Below are 20,923 nucleotides of genomic sequence, written 5' to 3' on the forward strand. Positions count from 1 at the left end.
CTGAAGCGCTCGAGGCCACCCCTCCTGGCTACTGCCTACTTCGTTTAGATAGACATAAACAAAGAGGGGGAGGGCTAGCCCTTATTCATAAGTCGGAGTTGGAATGTACCTTAATAAAAGTCACTTTATCTCAGAGTGAAAGTGGCCTATTCACCATTAAAATAGGGCCTAGAAATACAATCAATGGTCTGTTGGTATATCGCCCGCCGGGAGCGGCTGGACAGTTTGGTAGTCTGCTTTTAGACTATATCACTCAGCCAGCTCTCCGATATAAAACATTTATCATCTTAGGTGATTTAAACCTGCATTTTGACGATAGGGAATGCAAGGAGGCACAGGATGTGGCTGCAGGACTGGCATCACTGGGGCTGAATCTACAATCCACTGCCCCCTCACACCAACATGGCCATCTTTTGGACCCCATCTTTGCTAACTGGGAGGGTATTACTGTCTTCCCACTGGTTAGAATAATTTGGTCAGACCACTCCATTATCCCATTTTTTGTTGATAACACTCCTATAGAAAATAGACTTTGTAAACCCCCCTCCCTGAAACGGAGAAACTGGAAAAACTTTAACCAAGAAGCATTTCGACGTGCTCTTCAAAAAAATCCTCCTCCACAAAGTAACTCTCTTCAGGAAGCTTGGAAGAATTATGAAAACTGGATGTCCACTGCTCTGTATGGGATAGCGCCTTGGACTACCAAGCCACCTGCTAGGCAGTCTAAAACCGCTCCATGGTTTTCGGAAAAACTTAAAATTGCCAGAGCCAGATGTAAAACTCTTGAGCGCAGCTGGAGAAAACACTATACTCTTGAGGATAAATCACTGTACAAAAGTGAATTGAATAAATACCATAAATTGGTGAGATCTGAAAAAAGTTGCCACCTTAAAAGCAGAATTGACTCAGCGGACAAACCCACTAAAGAACTTTTTACTATCTACAAAGAACTCACGGTCCCAACCAGATTGGAAGCTCAAGACACTTACTCGAAAGAACTGTGCAACTCCATTGCGGATTTTTTCGTAAACAAGATCGATAAAATCCACACCACCTATACAAAGGAGGAGACCTATTCAAGCAAACTTGTAGTAGCCAAAAACACTATACGGGGATTTCTAGTCTCACTTGCTTTATTACTCCTGAGAAGCAAGAGTTATTGAGCATTGCAAATAGCATACAGTCTGGCTCACCGAGCGATGTCTGTCCACCGGCTCGCTGTAAAGGAGTCATGGAGACCACAATAATTGACCACATCAGTCTTATTGTGTCACTCTCCTTTCAAGAATGTCAGGTATTAGAGGCTTGCAAAACTGCCCAGGTAATCCCCCTTAAAAAGAAGGCTAATATCCACATCTCCCAATTTCAAAACCTACGCCCTATTTCCCTCCTCCCCTTTTGTGCAAAGATTGGGGAAAAAGTAGTGAATAAGCAGCTCATGAGGCATCTGGAGGAACATTCTCTCCTACACCCTACTCAATCGGGTTTTAGAGCTGGATACTCTACCGAGTCTGCCCTATTTTTTTCCACCGAAAGTCTAAGGCGCATAGTGGACGAGGGAGAGACAGCAGCGTTGGTCCTATTAGACCTAAGTGCAGCCTTTGACACCGTGCTGCACTCAACGTTGCTGTCTCGGCTATTTGACATGGGAGTAAAGGGACAAGCCCTTGCTTGGATAGAGTCCTTCTTGGTCAAGAGGAACTTTCAGCTGCATTGCCCCCCCTTTAAATCCTCTCTCAGGAAGGCAAGCCATGGGGTTCCTCAGGGCTCGAGTTTGAGCCCCACTTTGTTCAATATCTATATGGAACCCCTGGCTCGCATAGTTGAGACATTTGGGGTGGGCATTGTCAGTTACGCTGACGACACCCAATTGATGTTCAAACTTACGCCCGACCGCAGAGAAGACGCTATCAACTTCTCCAACTGTCTCTCATCTGTGGCAGCCGGGATGAATAGCAACTGTCTACTCCTTAATGGCGATAAAACTGAGCTGCTGGTGGTAGGGAAATCACCTTCAGCATGGTCCATGTGGTGGCCTGCGGAATTAGGCAGTTTCCCCTGTCCTGTGGCTTCGGTGCGTAACTTGGGCATATTAATGGACTCAGACCTTTCGTACAAGTCTCATGTCAGTAAAGTAACAGCTAGGTGCTTCAGCGTACTGAAAGTTCTTCGGAAGGTCTTAGACCTCCTTCCCATGGATTCCAGGAAGACCACTGTCCACGCTTTAGTGACCCCCCATCTGGATTATGGGAATGCCCTGCTTCTAGGTTTGAGCAAAAAAGGACTTTACCAACTCCAGTGTGCTCAGAACGCCGCTGCGCGCCTTGTGCTCAAACTCCCTCGCAGAGCTTCAGGGAAATCCGCCTTGTCTAAACTTCACTGGCTCCCAATCAAGGAGAGAATTAAATTTAAATCCCTCTGCTTTGCCCATCGAATTGCCCATGGCACTGGTCCGACTATTTACAAAACCTCCTCACAATACATCGCCCCACCAGGAACCTGAGATCTTCTGGAATGATGATGTTCAAACTCCCTAAAATCACCAGAGCCAGGGTGGGTGGTTGTTCGTTCAGATACCTGGCTGCCAAGTGTTGGAACGAGCTCCCGCTCGAGCTCCGGATGGAGCCTTCTGAAATCAGGTTTCGGGGAAAACTGAAAACTTTTCTCTTTCCACGTACTAAACCCTTACTTTTTTTCCTTTCCCTGTCTGGCTCACCCTTGCTCCCTCCTTTGAGTTACTTTGCAGTATTTAGCGCGGGGACACACTGTTTGGGGTAACCAGGCGCTTTACAAATGGTTTATTATTATTATTATTATTATTCTTCATTTAAACCAGTGGCGGAGTCTTCGAGAATCAAGAACCACGTAGTCCCTTATAACTGACCGCATGTGTTCTCGGATTTTAGCCCTGTAACAGCTAAGAAGACTCTGATCAAACTCATGAAATGCAAATTGGTTTTCCTGTGAGATCCCTGTCCTGCTTGATGGTTCAGATCACTGGCCTCACACCTTAATCCAGTACTTAATCAAATCGAGAATGCGTCTTTTAAGACAGGAATTTTGGCAGCCTCTTGGAAACAGGCCTAACTGTTAACTCTGCTAAAGATACTTAATGGGAACCCAAAGTACTTAGCAACTTTAGACCTATTTACCTGTTATCTGCACCAGTCAAAAATCTAGACAAATTGGCTCAGCAACAAATAGCTGACTTTGTGAAAGCCAATGGACTCCTTCACGACTCCCAGTCTGGCTTCCGGTCAGGCTATAGCACAAAGACAGCCTAGCCGATTCAGTGAGAATGTCAGTGGACCGTGGTTCTGCTATCATGTTTGTGCTGCTGGACCTTTCAGCTGCTTTTGATACGGTGTCTCATTCAATCATGCTTGAAAGATTAAAATATATTGGCCTACAGGGAGTGGCACTTGATTGGATATGGTCTTATCTTGAAGACCATGGTCAACAGGCTTTCCTGCGCCTTTTCTCATTACCAGTCAAACAACTTACATGCAGAGTGCCAGAGGGATCTGCATTAGGCCTGCTGCTTTTTATTGCCTACCTTGCCCCGCTGACGGCTCTCATTTCCACTTGGGGGTGAAGGTAGTTTCTTATCCAGACAACACTTAGCTGGAGTTTTCTTTTAAATAACATTCCTCTGCAGCCTTTTATAAATTTAAGGAATGCCTGAAGGACATTGCTGGCTAGATGAATGAAAATTGTTTGTAGCTTAATGCAGATAAAACCGAGTCCTGTTTTTTAATCAAGCATTCCTCCTCCATCGTACCTTTGGTGGCTTGGGGAGCTGGGTCACCTGCCCAGGATTTGGTTAAAAGTCTTGGAGTGAGGTGGGAGTATGTATGTCAGGAATAGAATTGTAGAGGATTAAAATGTATAGAACGAGAGAAGGAAAGGCGGTTCTCATGATCAGATGTATCTGTTGTACCTGCTTGCTCCTTGAAGAATAAACCTACATGAACTACGACAGTGCAGTGACCTTGACTTAACAAAGTGACGGGATCAATTGACAAGAAAAGGAGCAAGCAGAGAAGACAAACCACATCATTCTACTCGTCAGTGTTGCGTGTATACTGGATTGGTAAGTATACATTTTTATTTTGTCTGCTACAAAACAGCGAGTCTTACTGTGCGTGTCCAGAGCGCTTCCTTGAGTCTCTGGAGTATTGCCAAGCTGCGAAGGCTTGCAGTTCAAGGGAGGGTCATCCATTGAGGATCTTCACGGCTACGCATAAGAGTGGCAGTTGATGTGCATGAGCAGAGTGAAGGCCAGCGGCTCGAGAGAGAATTATCTGTCAAGGATCCTCGCGGCTGCGCGTATTTATTTATTTATTTATTTTTGAGATTTATACAGCGCGTACAATTGCCCGTGGTCGATATAGTAGACCCTTTATGGAGCTTCTACTTGATGCGCACCTGTTTGAGCATTGTACGGAAGCGTGAGAACATTGCTTGGAGCATCACCATGTCCAACATGAAGCGGTAATATTAATTTGGGAAAAAACTATTTCCATGACGTCTGATACCGGCCGCCATTTTGAGATTGTCAGTAAACAGAAAAAAAAGATTACTACTTTCTGAATGGAAAAGCAATACACCATTATTTCATTGGGTGGAATGAGTGAATATTGTAATTCGTGTGGTGAAAATAGGACAGTGTTTTTGTTGATTACACACTGAACAATTCCACATTCATACTAAGTACTCTTGTGTGGGGAAGATTGGACAGTGTTTTATACTGAACAATTCTACATTTTACTGAATTATTTACAGTATACTTATACAATGAGTCAGAAGACTTTTTCGCCACCACAGGCATTTTGGACAGCAGGTTCTGAGCCTGGATTGCGATGGAGTAAATGGAAAGAGTATTTCCTTAATTATATGAAGCAGTGAATTCAGATGGCAAAATGTCTCCAGCACAGAAAAAGCGGATTTTGTTGCATTCCTTAGGACCACATGGACTTAGAAGTTATAAACAAATAATAAAAGTGTCCCCTTTAGGGGTGTTGACAATGTTTTTAGCTGCATTGTGCATTTTATTTAAGCATTTTCCCCAAAGGTCTGCATAGGGAAAACTAGGCTCAGGTTTTTCCAGAGGAAACAGTTGAAGTCTTAATCCATTGACAACTATGTGAGTGAATTAAGGAAGTTAGCCATAGATTGTGCTTCTGGGGGACCAAATGAGGACTTGATCTGCGATATAGTGGTTATGCACACATCTAATCCTGCAATTGAATTGCTACATACATAGCATTTAAGGAATCGCAAATTTGCGATTCCCTAAATGCTATGGAAAAATAAGGAATCGCACAAGTTTGCAATTCCTTATTTTGGGAATGTTTCATAAATTCCAAAACGTGCTAAACGGCCGTTTGCGAGTCACAAAGGCCAAAATTCTGCGAATTTCGGCCTTTGAGATTCAAAAACGGCTTGATACATATGGCCCATAATGAATTGGAAGGTGACGTTTCAAGTAGTGGTGAAGGTAGTTCTAGGTGTAGTTCAACTAAATTAGTTCTAAATATACTGGATGGGTGTTTGGTAGTGCAGAACAACCCAAAGTGTCGAATGAAAATGTGGGTGTGTTGGAATTAAAATGTACGCAGACTCTGGTTCACCTTCTACCATAATCAATGAAGACACATGGAATAAGTGTTTTGTGGAAAAGGTGGGCACGAAACGTTTTGCTCCAGACATTGAACACGAAGGATATGATGGAGAAAAAAATTATATACTTGAGTGCCCTTGGTTCAAGTTTGAATATATGAACCGTGCAGCATAAGGAAAACTGTATGTCTCCAAGAAAGGCGCAACAGTATTGGGGCAGACAGATCAGAAGGAATCACGTATTGTGTTGGACCCTTATGGAAAAGAACATGTTCTAGTCATGAATGATGGTATAAGAGTTGGTGAGAGAAAGCTTAGAAAATTTCCATTGGTGTTTGAAAAAAAGATTGGAAAATTAGAGAGTACTGAACATAAGATCAAGCTCAAAGAAGGAGCTGTATCAAAAAAGCATGAAGTCAGAACCATACCTATTGCATTTAGAGAAGAAGTGACTAAAGAGCTGGATAAACTGGTGGATGCAGGGATAATAGATCCTATTGAAGCCTCAGCTTGAGTTTCACCATTGGTGGTAGAGCGTAAGAGTAATGGAAGGTTGAGATTATGCAGAGAAGACACTGTGTACTTGTCAGTACTGTGCTAAAATTGCTAAATAATTGCAAAACGCTTCCTGTACATGACCAGATATGATAAAATAATCTTTTCTATCATTATATGCTAAAGTGCATATAGTAATTTCACAATGGTGAAATTGAAAAATTGGCAAGCAGTGGGAGATGTGATGATTTTGGGATCCTCCCTAACCTAGGGAGAGTACCCAATCGATGCCTTGAAAACAACAAGCATTGGAAATGCAATAGGTGTCGCACCATTAGAGTTAGTGCTTTTAGATTTGTTTATGGATTTATTTTGTAAATGTTTAGCATTTTTGTTTCCTGTAGCCAATGCTAAAGTATTACAAATAAAAAAAGCCATAAAAATTTCTAAAAGCTCTAACTGAAATGGTCTGAGAACTATTGCACTGTGTGAGGGTGAGGGTGAGTGAGGGTGAGGGTGAGTGAGGGTGAGTGAGGGTGAGTGAGGGTGAGGGTGAGTGAGGGTGAGGGTGAGTGAGGGTGAGTGAGGGTGAGGGGTTGAGGGTGAGTGAGGGTGAGTGAGGGTGAGTGAGGGTGAGTGAGGGTGAGTGAGGGTGAGTGAGGGTGAGTGAGGGTGAGGGGTTGAGGGTGAGTGAGGGTGAGGGTGAGTGAGGTGTTGAGGGTGAGTGAGGGTGAGGGTGAGTGAGGGTGAGGTGTTTTGGGTGAGTGAGGGTGAGGGGGAGTAGTTGAGGCTGAGTGAGGGTGAGTGAGAGTGAGGGTGAGTGAGGGGTTGAGGGTGAGGGGTTGAGGGTGAGGGGTTGAGGGTGAGGGGTTGAGGGTGAGTGAGGGTGAGGGTGAGTGAGGGTGAGGGGTTGAGGGTGAGTGAGGGGTTGAGGGTGAGGGGTTGAGGGTGAGTGAGGGTTTGAGGGTGAGGGGTTGAGGGTGAGGGAGGGTGAGTGAGGGTTAGGGTGAGGGGTTGAGGGGGAGGGGTCGAGGGGGGGGGTTGAGGGTGAGTGAGGGTGAGTGAGTGAGGGTGAGGGGTTGAGGGTGAGTGAGGGTGAGGGGTTGAGGGTGGGTGAGTGAGGGTGAGGGGTTGAGGGTGAGTGAGTGAGGGTGAGGGGTTGAGGGTGAGTGAGGGTGAGGGGTTGAGGGTGAGTGAGGTTGAGGGTGGTTGAGTGAGGATGAGTGAGAGTGAGGGTGAGTGAGGGGTTGAGGGTGAGTGAGTGAGGGTGAGGGGTTGAGGGTGAGTGAGGGTGAGGGTGAGTGAGGGTGAGGGGTTGAGGGTGAGTGAGGATGAGTGAGAGTGAGGGTGAGTGAGGGGTTGAGGGTGAGGGGTTGAGGGTGAGTGAGGGTGAGGGTGAGTGAGGGTGAGGGGTTGAGGGTGAGTGAGGGTGAGGGGTTGAGGGTGAGTGAGGATGAGTGAGAGTGAGGGTGAGCGGAGGTTGGTTCCTTTCCCTTCCTCGATTAGCAATGCCTGCCTTTAGATAACCCAGAGAAAGAGCAAGGAAAACTTGCAGTCGATTTGCAAACAGCCAGGAAGTGTGGCGTGCGTGTTTACCAACTCCAAATCAAATCTTTCGGTATAATATACATACGACACTCTAATCCAATAAGAATGAAGTCGATAATGTATTGGCCATTTTAGTCGCTAAATTGTAAAGCTCTTTGAAGCTGGAACAAGAACAGCCAAATCTGGTTGTTCCAAATGCTGTACGTGAGGATGAGGAAGTAAGTTTTCTTTTGTAATCGCCTGGGACGGAAGCAAAACATGTGTCACGTGATCGAAGGACGCGGACGCTGATTTGTGGAATTTTTGCTGTCAGGCTCTCTGCTTCTCGGCTGCTATCCACTTGGTTTTATCCACTGAGTCCCAGTAACGTTAGGGCTTCAGACTTGCTGCGAGGCTGCTGGTGCTCGAGCCGACCGGGAAACCCTCACCGAGTGAGCCGCTCCGTGTGGGAAGATAAAAGCTTTTTCGGCAGCGTGGCTCCAAAACTGTACATTAAATGGCTCGTGCAATTTTAACATCACACAATGATAAATATTACGAAAACCCCTTAGAGTTGAATTGATTCCAGAACTGCCTGTTTTGTTCGCCTTGCATTTTATCCTCTTTGGCACAGATACACATTCAAAATTGTGTCTTTGATGAGAGATTAACAACAACATGGACAAAAAACAAATAGTGGGGGTTTTAAAAAAAAATGCGACACGGCGGGCAGGGGAGGGGGCGGAGCGGGTAAAAAAAATAAACAAACAAGACGGAGGGAAGAGAGGGGAGGGGGAGGAGAAATGCGACACGGCGGGAAGGGGTGGGGGCGGAGCGGGTAAACCAAGACGGACGTGCACGCGCTTTTAAGCTCAATGCGCATGCGCATTGAGCTTAAAAGTCACGGGCACTGCAAGGAATCGCCACGATTCCTTGCAGTGGATAAAGAGTGGATAAGTCCCAATACTCTCGCTTGCTCGATGCGCATGCGCATCGACAGGCGAGACCTAAAAAAGCACATCTTATTGAACGATTTAGTTGTGGTCCCCTCCTCTTAGGACAAACCCAAACACAGTTATTGGCAAAAAAACATTCCCAACCAAAGGCCCTGCAAATCATTATGGGATGAAATTAGCAGTGGGCAGTGAATATTATATAGTATACAATATCAAAAGAATTCTACAAAGAGCTGCAGTTCCACTGGTCGTCCCTAGATGTCCCTCACGAGTCACGAGATAACCTAAATGGAAGCAAAACAGAGGTCTTGGTAGTAGGTCCCAATCAAAACCTCTGGAATTCCAGACACTGGCCATCCGAAATGGGCCCCTTGCCAACTCCATCGCACCCAGTCCGCAATTTAGGCATTACTATTGACAACAGCCTAACTATGGAGCCCCAGGTTAACAATCTTACAGCTACCTGCTTCACAATCCTGAGATGGCTCAGAAAAATCCTATGGATGCTCCCGGACGACACTCAAAAGACGGTGATCAACGCACTGATTACCTCCCGTTTAGATTATGGTAACGTCCTATATCTAGGGGCATCTCAGGCAGTCATGAGACGCCTTCAACTGGTACAAAATGCTGCAGCCAGACTGCTTTGTAAATGCAACAGGAGAGATCGTATGTTCAGTCACCTAAAGGCGCTCCACTAGCTAAAAATTGACAACAGGGTCAAATTTAAAACCCTCTGCCTCATGCACAGAATAAAATGGGGAAATGCACCCAGATACCTTCAAACCCTCGTGCATACATATACGCCTGCCCGATGCCTGAGATCTGCCACTCAAGGCCTTTTTTGTATCCCTAAAACATACCGTGCGAGGATGGGAGGAAGATCCTTCTCTCTCCTCGGCCCGAAGCTTTGGAACTCTCTCACGCAATCTCTCCGTCTAGAAACTTGTTACATCCATTTCCGCAAAGCCATTAAGACCTGGCTTTTCAACCAATGACCTGCTCCGGTTTTCCTCCTGTAACACTTTCCTACCTCTTTGGTTCAGTATCTTTTATAGCGCCGGGAAACCCTTTTTGGGTAGCTGTCGCGCTCAATAAGCCCAATAAATAAATAAATAAATAAATAAAACAAAATGTGCTTTTTGTTTATGCTCTTTGTGTTCAAGGCATCTGCTTGTTGCTCCCCCTAGGTTAGGGGGGACCCCAAAATCATCAGCTCTCTCATTACCTAAAGTTTTCATTGTAAAAGTTCATTTTTGTGAATTGGTTATATGCTGTAAGCATGTAAAATTGCTTTTTCAAGCCCAGGGTTAAAATTAATGTTGTTGCTTAAGGGAGCCAACTGGTTTTCCACAATTGACATATCAGCTGCATATTACCAGATGCCTTTATCTAGCGATAGCAAAGCAATACATTGCATTCACTAACACCACACGGTTTTTACCACACGGTTTTTACCAGTATAGAAGAATGCTGTTCGGGTTAGCATCAGCGGCAGCAGGTTTGACCTTAGAGTATGCAAAGTGTACTTTTGCTGAAAATAGTATTACCTAGCTAGGTCATGTGATAAATAGAGATGAAATCAAGCCTAAGTAAAGTTTAATCAGTGCCATTCAAAATGCACCTGCCCGAAACTGCAAAAATGATCTTAGATCATTCAAAGGATTAGCAGGCCTATGCTAAAAATATGTTCCAAATTTTGCTGCAAGAGTTTACAATACTGGACAATTGCTGAAGCACAAATGCAAGTTTGAATGGTCTCCCGAGTGTGCTTTGGAATTTTCAACTTTGAAAGATTGCATTAAGATTATAGCCTCATTGAAAAGTTTTGATCCCGAAGCACACAGTGTGATTAATACTGATGCTAGTAGTAAGGGACTGGGTGCAGTCCTGTCCCAGGCGGAGACTGATGTAAAGGAAAATGTGATTGCTTATGCCTCAAGGTCGCTTTTGCCTACGGAGTATTCCATATCGAAAAATAAATTTTAGCTTGTGCTTGGGCAACTGAACATTTTAGAGCATTTGTGCGGGGGAACATTTTTCACAGTTAGGCATGACCACAAGCCATTGGGGAAAATTCTTACAATGGAGGGAACAATAAATACGTTAGCAAGGGTGGCAAGGTTATAAATTAAATTGCAGGATTACATTTACACCGTAAAATTCATTCCTGGAAGGGACAATGTAATAGTGGATTTCTTATCAAGGATGCCCCAACAACTGGATGAATGTGAGGATGAGTTGTGGAGTTCAGAGCAGATAGCATATGTACCTGACCTAAGGGGTTAGGAGTAATGGCAATGAAAGATGGGACACTGTGTATATTAAGGATCAAATGCTTACTACTGTTAGAAGAAGTCTGGAAAAAGGATGGCCAGGAAAGTACAGATTGGAAGCTGTAATAAAACCACTTTGGGAAGTGAGAGGTCAATTAAGGCTGCAGGGAAAGTATGTATGGAGCGGCGAAAGAGTAACCCCACCCACTAGTTTAAGAAGATCTATTGTGGATCTGTGTCATGAAGCACATTTTGGCATTGTTAGAACTAAACGATCAGTTAAGGTATCATTTTTGTGGGCTGGAATGGATGCAGAAATTGAGAAATGTGTTCAAGAGTGTGAAATAATGCATACAGCAGACAAATCTTTAGTTACTTTGAGACCTCCAATGGGAGTTAGTCACATACCAAACAGTCCATGGGAAAGTGTGGCAATCAATGTTATGGGATCAAAAGGTAAGAATCATAAATATATTTTAGTATGGATTAATATTCTGAAGGTTGCAGATGAGGTAGATTCTGATGAAGTGTTGACATTTTCAGATCATGTATTTGTGTTAGAAGGCATTCAAGCTAATTTGATCAGTGATAATGGAGTACAGTTTACTTCGGGCAAAACCAAAGAATACTTTGTAAGATTGGGAGTTGTACACAGAACCACAGCGCTATATATACCAAGTGGGAATGGTATTATGGAGTGTTTTAACTGGGTTATCAAGAACACCATTCAGTGGGCTGTAAAAAATATTAGTGATTGGGAAGTACAGATCTAGAAAATGGTCTGGGTTTATAGAGTGTCTATCTGTGATGTTATGGGTTATTCTCCTTTTGTTTTGATGAGAGGAAGAAATCCAAGGACTAAGCACACACCTGGTTGGTTATTCAAATCTCGCATTGTTCAGTGGTCTAATGATGTTGTCAACGAAAAATTGGAAACAATGCATTCGAGAAGGGAAAAATGGTATGTTTATAAACATGTAACTAAAAAGTGCACAGTTGCTGTAGGACAATGGGTTAGTGTGAAAAAACCTGGAAAAGGGTTTTCTGAACCTATGGAGGTTGTGGAGGTTTTGAATAATTCTGTCCGATTAACAGATGGAAAAGTATGGAATTTGAATAGAATTTCAAAAAGATCTATACGTCATCCATGGATGAAGTTTATATGAATGAGGGATTTGTGATGGATGGGATATTTGATGAGACCAAGATTGTAAATAATAAAGACAAAACTATTGGTGAAGATGGTGCCTTGTTGCAGAATGATTTCAATGCTTTTGATGCTTTCATTGTTGCAAATGGTGGGGCTTCTGTAAGCGAATCTTCGTCTATAGGAAATAAAGAGGAAGCACATTCATCTAGGGATTGTGTTTTGAAGAGCGCAAAGAAGTCAAAAAGTGTGAAGCGGCCACTAGTGTGGTTGGAAGAATATATTTCAGAAAATGTTCCATTCTACTCTATTTAATAGTACTATTTTATAATTTTATCTATATAGATAGTGTATTAATAATGTTTTTGTTTAATTATTTTTGGTGTTTTCCTTATTTAGGTTGTTAAAAAAAATGTAAAGGGGTATGTGTTATGTCATTGTAGAATTATAGAACTTAATGATGTATTATAGAATAGTGTGTATGTCAGGAATAGAATACTAGAGGATTAGAATGTATAGAACAGGAGAAGGTAAGGCGGTTACCATGAGCAGATGTATCTGTGTGAAGTTGGTTCCTCCATTATATTCTGTTGTAGGGTGTTGCTGTAACAGTCGTAGTCATGTGTGGTGCTAGACTTACTACTGCTCCTTTTTGGCAGTAGTAACTTTGCACTCGTAAATCGTGCTCCCCCCCCGCCTGCTGTTTTATGAGTTGGAGATGTAAGTCTTCACTTCTGAGTAACTTTACATTCAGAGTTTGTGAAGTCCAAAGAAGTAAAGTTACTAAAAGATGCAAGAGAAAATTAACTAGCAGCAAATGAACATGTGCAGATTTACCTTTGTGATATTGCCCCATATTATTAATCCCAAAGGGAATCAAACAGTGGCCATAGTATGTTGTTTACTGATTTTCTGATGGAAGACAGCGACTGGTGCATTTGTGAAAGACACACAAGCACATACAAACTCACGCGCTGGAGCAATGGATCTGTCGGCATAGCCTATTTCCAGCTAGGCCACATAGCGACCATGGCCAAGAAACATTCAGTGCTCAGGACTCACCTTTCTGCAGGTAAGTGTATGCAAGTGTTCTGATGTCATCAGTCAACTGCCCTGTTCGTTTCAGGTACTGAAGGACGTAGATGAGGGGGGCAAATGTTATCATGTTCTGCTCCCCACAACCGTAAGGCATCTTGATAAGATAGTTGAGGTTCTTCAAAGCCGAACCCATGATGTCACCTGGAAATTTAGAACCACTTTAGAAAAAGTATCATGAAAATAGTCAAACACTCAGACTGTTCTGATAACTGGTGAATTAAAAAGAACTCAGTCAATGTACCAATTCAATCAACGACCACCTTTCAAATGGGGTTTGTTCTGTGTAGTCGTGAAGCATACACTGATTTAGAGAAAATCAAAGACCCTCTTACCAAAGATATAGATGTGTGCCTTTTGAGACCCTGAGACAATATCAGGGAGAACCAGTGAGATCTCCTGTGAAATGGAAGACCCTACAGGGAAGAAACCAAGAAACATATTAAACACCCAAATCCAAAAATGAAAAACAGATAAAATTGCCTCTTACAATAAAGGGCTACAGGATATCTACAACATGGCTTTTTAAAAAAAAAATATATATCTGATGATCAAATGGAGAAATTTTAAGATAAGTGGAGGGTGATCTTGACATTTATTGCATTCACATCTAAAAAACTCCTCATGCCATTAAGTGATGGTACGGTGGCCCTCTAAATCGTTAAATCAGCGACTCTGTGAATGCTAAAACCATCATTTTTTATGTACTCAACACATTAATCCTTTTTTTCCAAATCATTAAATGTGTGAGTAGTCACGCTTAACAAACACATGATTGATTGATTGACCAAGTTGCATTAAAAAAAACTACTTTATTTAAAGGCAATCTCATCCATGGTGGTCTGCCTTAGCCTAGCAGCCCACAATCTCTGTGAATGTCACCAATTGGATTAATTCTCAATTAATATTGATGAAGGATGTTGGATTGTAATCCACTACAATTCATTATTTTGTGAACTAATATATATCTACGTAAGCCGTGTGCAAGGTAATTTGTGGTTGCAAAAGTCAGTAGGTAAATTGCGACTACTTTCTGTGACAGGGGCCTGATGTGCAAAGCTTTTTTACAGTTGCAAAGGTCGAATTTGATCCTTCTCGACCGCAAAATGGCTTTTAAAAATGTTATATATACGAAACCCAAAATGCAATTTAGTTTTGGAATAAATAGAGAATCAATTCAATTCAAAAAGTCTTTATTGTGATTTCTCACCTTAAAAGACAGGACAGTTAAATAATTACATGTTACAACAAAATTCAACCATTAAAACACCATAAAAACTGTCCGACAAATTTGGTAAGAATACCTATTTACAATTTTAAGAATCAATATATTAAAACAGGATTAAATATATCACACGCACAAGACTTTACTAAATACTGAACCCTGGAGAAATTAATGTATAGCTATTGCAACCCCCCATTTCTCTCCCGCAAAGCCCAAGCCCAACTCCAGAACTTAGATACCCCTATTATTGCGATGTCATTACAACCGGTTTTCAGTAGCCTTTTGGCAGACAGCTCAGACCACGTCCCCAGATTTCTGCATGTTGATTTAAGCCACGTACTTCTGGGTTGCTGGTACTCCGGACAAATATATAGAAAATGGTCGATATCTTCTACACAATCCGGGCAAAATGGGCATTTATCACTAGTGGAGAAGTGTGGCTCACCGGTTAGTGGAGGCATACCCTGATGCAGAGGTCAGACCCGGGACCAGGGTTCAATCCCTGACGCCGCAGGGTCTTGAGCTCAAAATGTCCACAGACTCGATAATTCTCGCCTCAGTGCCTACTCGAATCATGGGCTCACACTCTGTAACTCTGGGCAATAGCTTGCTTAATCTCCACTACGGCCCCACCGCGATGGGATGCCTGGCTTTCACCTTGGGGATGCCTATTAGGGGTTATCTCACAGGGAAAAGCCAGGACGGGTTCCCAAAGCTAGCGCCTTGAGACCTTACGGTGAAAGGTGCTATATAATAACGTATGATTTATGATTTACGATTTATTTAGTTCCTGGTAACCATTTGCATGTGAACTTCCTAAGCGGGAGCGTCTCAACTCTGAACTAGTGATAGAGTTTACGATCTCGGGGTTTTGTTATTAAATCCCAATAGCTGTCCAAACAGGGTTAATTTTTGAACTCGCAAAAATCTCTAGACAATGAAGCACTAGTCAGAGTGGAATACCTCCTAGTTCTAATAAGACCCACACCATTCTCATGAATTTATTCTGGGCTACCGATAGTTGGGCTAAATTACCAAAACCCCAAATTTCAGCGCGGGGATGATTTTAGTATTATAAATTTTAACGACTGGGGCTATGGGTTTAGTTAATTAAACCCTATGTTCCTTAGTTAGAGCTCCTGCTAGTTGTAAGTGCTTCAGAGCTAGGATGTTAATTTGGGGTTTCCAGCTCATTTTATCGCCAAAGGTAATGCCTAGGTAAGTGAAGACATCGGTCTGCTCCAAGAGTTTTCCGCTCATGAAGACTCTTGCTTTGACAGGCCTAGTCCCATGAAGTACCATAAATTTGGTCTTCTCTACATTCACCACTAGCCCATGATCGCAGCAAAACTCCTCAAAACGAGACAGGGCCGACTGTAGCCCCTGTCTCGTCTTAGATAGTATCAAGGTGTCGTCTGCGAACATGAGGAAGGGCACCCTTAGGCCAGCTAGCATAGGCGCATCCATGGGATGGTTAGCAAAATACTGCACCACACCGTTAATAAATAGTGAAAACAGTGTGGGAGCCAACACACACCCTTGACGGACGCCTTTCCCTACCTCGAATATCTCTGTAACTTCACCAGGTTTCCCCCATCGAACCTGAGCATAAGTAGAAGTGTGAAGTCTCATCCCAAAGGCGACTAGCTCCTTAGGCATTCCCAGTCCTAATAAGACTTCCCACAATTTAGCTCTAGGGACAAGATCAAACGTGGATTTTAAATCCACGAAAGCGGCGAAGATCATACCCTTGCCCAAAAGGACCTCCTTCTAAAAAAGCAGGACAAAACGAAAAACTAGGTCCAGGGTCCCCATATGGGACCAAAACCCTGCCTGCGAAGGGGAAAGAATATCTTCTTCAGACATCCAGCCCTGTATCCTGCCCAATAGCACTCGTGCGACTACCTTTTGAAGTGCGTCGATGAGGCCAATGGGCCTATAATTGGCTGGAGCGGATCGATCACCCTTCTTGTAAATCGGGATGATTTCCGCTCCTGCCCAAGATGCAGGAATCGATGCCACCCCCGCCAACGAGTTAATTAAATTCGTGATGTATGGGGTCCAGAGATCAGAATCCTGCTTAAAAGGATCAGCTGGGATACAATCGGGTCCTGGTGCCTTACCAGATGGGATGATCTTCAGAACTGCCTCAACCTCTTTAGTATTAAACAACAGGGGAGCATCTACGATGATATGCGGGACAGGGCCTATGCTTTCAGTGCCCAATCGGAATTGGGCTTCAAAGAAGGTGACCCATTGCTGAGGATCAACGTTATTGTTCGGGGTAATTGACCTTTGACCATTCCCCCATTTAATGAGCTCCCAAAACTGAGTCATGTTCCTACCTTTGCATGCTAAAAGCAGGCAATGCCATCGCTCCTCGTCCCAATCTTTCTTTGCGTTTCTTAAAGTTAGCTTGTAAGAAGCCCTACACTGTCGGATATTGATTTGATTCCTAGATTTAATGGCTACCACTAAAGCTTTATTTGCTAGCTTCCACGAGGCGTTACACCAGGAGTCGGGTTTAAACTTACTGGTCTTCCTAGCTGGTTTAGCATTAATAAAAAAACTTTTCAGCCCGCTAAAATGCTCGTTATGAATCCCAGCTAATCTATCATTTAGTACCATTTGAGAGCCACATTCTAGGAGTTTCTCAAGTGACCCTGAGACTAGTGCCCTTATTGCTACCACATTCCTCTCTTCTAAAACCACCTTAGCCCAACGAACTCTTCTCAAGTCATTTGCAATGAGTAGTTGGTTACAGCATTTGTCACGTTCCAATAACCCTGGGCCCGAAGACTACCAACATTCAATTTAAGTACCAGGGGATTGTGATCGCTTTCGGGGCGGCTTTCTACTACCATATCGTAAACTAGGGACCACATCTCCACATTCACAAGAATGTGATCAATGCGGCTTTTAGACCGCCCATTACCAAAAGTCACTGCCCCCATTGCATCAGATTTAGTCCTGCCGTTAACCGCCCTTAGACCTCGTTCTAGACACAACCCTTTTACTTGTAGTGCTGCCTCAGTCCATTTTTTGATGGGCAGGAGATCCAATTGTGGCACCCCCCAGAGTGTAACTACCTCATCACTACCTACCATCTAAGGGTTCAAATCTAGTGTTAAAATCTCCTGCTATAATTAAGTTGGCATTGGATGCTCCATGGGTCAGGTGATGCTCCAGAGCCATAATACCCTGTGAGTTTCTACCTCCCGGTTGTCCCCTAGCGTATACATTATATGGGAGTAAATCAAGGCCCTTTGCTGGTCTGATCCTTAATACTGGAATATCTGGGCTATCTATACTAACCTCTTCCACAGTTATTCCCTCGGCTTGCCTTATCCAACAAGTTAGCCCACCCACTGATCTCCACCTAGGGCCCCTTTTAGCTTGTTTGGCAAAATTTAGATTGCCGGCTTGAAACACCTCAGTCACAGACCACGTTTCTTGGAATACCCAGATGTCAACACCTTCAAGATAAGATATCCAGTCTGCAGAGGCGGTTTTTAATTCAAGGCCCGCTATATTCCAAGAAGAAATAACCAGATGTTCTCTCAACGGTCCTGGGTCACCACACCCTAGAGCTGCTACCTCCCTCGATGGGCAGACTTCAGGCTCTATTGGCACGGGAGAAGGGGTGGGGGTTTTTGCTTCCAATACTACTGTGGTTGGGTAGCCTGATTTCATGTGGCCCTCTTCCCCCCCTTAATTACTCCACCAGCTAGTCCCACCTGAACGTCTATTCCCAGTCAGTCAATTTCTTCAAGGGAGGAAAGAACATCAAAGCGATTGCTAAGCTGGATGGGCAGGTCAGGCCAGGTGCAATAGAGAATCAGTATTTCGAAGTGACGTGTAAAGGACGACCCTTTCAAATAGAGAATCGTTGGATTGTTTATTAATGTTTTGTAATCAAAATCCAATTGCTAAACATTAATATTTTACCAGCAATTCAAAATTGGTGGTAAACATGTGCAAACAAGAAGCTGTATCAGGTTCCAATATTACCGACTGCAGATATGTTTGCACCTAATGTTGCATTTCTGGCCTGAATAAAGAGGCCTTGCCATCCAAGAATTAAAGCACTTGTCACCTGCCAAAATCTAGTCCTTGTCCCATCTAGAACATTGCCTATTATAAACACAGATGCAAAAAACAACAGTTGATGGATCGAATGCAGATCTGGGCCTAAATCCATTTTGTTTGCACTCCACACCACCCCAGTTCAGACATGTCCATATGCAAATCAGCCTTGACCCTGTGCCTCAGGGGGACCTTGCTGACAACCTTACCTTACCTGCACAGGACGGCGCCGCCACCGCCAAGAGTCAAGGGGGCCATATCCCACGCCGCCACCGGCCAAGAGTCAGCCGCATCATTCCTCGGGCCGCTGCCCCGGGACCACAACGCCCGGCAAGCACAGCGGCGGCGCGCACCGCTGACGACGCGCCCGCACCAGGAGGTGCATAAAGCAGGCGCTGAGCCCCGCTTCGCGGGATGCGCCGGAGGAAGCCCGGGCCAAGGGCGGGCCCGTTTAAGACCGGACAAGGACAGGACGGGCTACCCCCCCTTAATTTCACTCCGGGGGATTGCTTCGTGAGTACTTCATTGCTTACTTTTGATTCTCTGCCCCTATAATGCCCCCAAAGGATCCCAGAGGTAGAGTGGACAATGATAATCTTACAGGAACAATGGACCAGCTCATAACCAGTGTAAATTGTGTGAAAGACCAGGGGATCGTCGTGTATCCCAGGATCTAATGCTTGCCAGAAGGTCCTCGATGGGGCATATTGCCAATGCACGGACTCCTGCTCATTCAGGCCAAATCAGTGGTATTGGTGCACTAGCAATTCTAGAATCCCCGATCATACATCAACCACCTCCAGACACTGATCATGTTTCCTCTGGGGACCAGTCCACGGTCTCTGAATCTTTGCTGATGTCTCCCCACAAGTTACCATCTGCACCTAGCACTGTGGAGGAGCATAACACCAGACAATTACGTGCGAGACACCCAGGGGCTATTCTAAGTATAAGCAAGGGTTGTCTAATAACATAGGCGGGAAGAAAAAGAAAGCATTACAAAAGTCTAGAGTAACACCCGCTATAGGAAAGCATGCTGTGGATGCCTTGGAATTTGAAGCTACACCTGTTGCTGAGCCGACCCCCTTTCGAAAGGAACTACAAGCTGCGAGTGGGGGGAGAAGCCTGATTGGAAGGACAGAGGTGATGGACCCTTTGTTGACTAATATATGTTTCAGAAAAGGGGGTGGTGATGGACAGAGTATCTGAATTAAGCAGAACACTCCTACCCAGTCAACAGATCAGGGCTTGATCCATCACCGTTTTTTAGCTCACTGCACCATCCCAGCTCAGAACCTGGCTACATGCAAATTAGTCTGTCCCTGGACAGGGCAGACCAAACTACCAAGCCAATTCTTTTACTGGAAAGGAAACAAGCTTCCGGGGACCGGTTTCTGGCATTACAGCCGTCTTCGGCCCAGCTTGCTTGAATCCTGATGGTGCAGTGAGCAAGGGACTCATGTCTGAGCATACCCTTCCACGCTTATGGTGGACAAAACGATTCAGAAAAGGGGGTGGTTTGCCCTGTTCCCATCATGCACTGGGACAGGAACAGACTAATTTGCATATAGCCAGGTTCTGAGCTGGGATGGTGCAGTGAGCTAAAAAACGGTGTTGGATCTAGCCCTGATCTCTTGACTGGGTGAGAGTATTCTGCTTAATTCAGAAACTCTGTCCATCACCACCCCTTGTTGTTAAATATTTTGTCCACCCTAAGCGTGGAAGGGTATACTCAGATGTGAGTCCCTTGCTCATTGCACCATCAGGATTCAAGCAAGCCGGGCCGACGACGGCTGAAATGCCAGAAACCGGTCCCCGGAAGCTTGTTTCCTTCCCAGTGTAAGAATTGGCTTGGTAGTTTGGTCTGCCCTGTTCCCATCATGCACTGGGACAGGAACAGACTAATTTGCATATAGCCAGGTTCTGAGCTGGGATGGTGCAGTGAGCCAAAAAACGGTGTTGGATCTAGCCCTGATCTCTTGACTGGGTGAGAGTATTCTGCTTAATTCAGAAACTCTGTCCATCACCACCCCTTGTTGTTAAATAAGACTAATATATGTGACACTATCAGACTTCTTCTTCGCCCACTAGAGGATAGACTTAGCAGAATCGAACAACACATAGAAAAAATGGAGTTCGATCTAAAGGGATTTACTGATATTTCAAAAAAGGCAGTTCCACTCAAGGTTGACCACCCATTAGAAAAAGGGAGAGGGGGGAATACCCCGGCTGCCTCGAGGGACCCGCTGACAATGCCCACGGTCCATCAGGCACCAGTAATATCCCCTAGCATAGATATAGCTGCAGCTGCTGTTAGTAAATCATCTCAGCACAACACACCTCAACTTAGCAAGGGTAGAGGGGACCCTATAGTTCAGGTTCCCAGGGATAAAAATATTTTTAATCTACCCCCGGAAGTTTGTCCATTTGTGGTAGTTCCCGCAGGGGTCCCGGAACTAGGTAAGCACAAAATTGAATCTCCCCCAGCGCTGAG

The 20,923-nt window shown here is 44.2% G+C and overlaps 1 protein-coding gene across 1 annotated transcript in view; it reads right to left on the reverse strand.

The window, feature by feature from the left end:
• Positions 1 to 20,923, reverse strand: part of LOC147706481 (alpha-2-macroglobulin-like protein 1) — a 690,635-nt gene that overhangs the window by 299,018 nt on the left and 370,694 nt on the right. The window contains exons 13-14 of the mRNA XM_086929617.1: positions 13,454 to 13,534; positions 13,086 to 13,262 (exon numbers count right to left, since the gene is read on the reverse strand). Coding sequence (XP_086785743.1) covers positions 13,086 to 13,262; positions 13,454 to 13,534 — 258 coding nt within the window. The remainder of the gene's footprint in view (positions 1 to 13,085; positions 13,263 to 13,453; positions 13,535 to 20,923) is intronic.

Source organism: Lissotriton vulgaris, chromosome 7 (genome assembly GCF_964263255.1).
Source record: "Lissotriton vulgaris chromosome 7, aLisVul1.2, whole genome shotgun sequence".
In the NCBI taxonomy this organism is placed as follows: Eukaryota; Metazoa; Chordata; class Amphibia; order Caudata; family Salamandridae; genus Lissotriton; species Lissotriton vulgaris.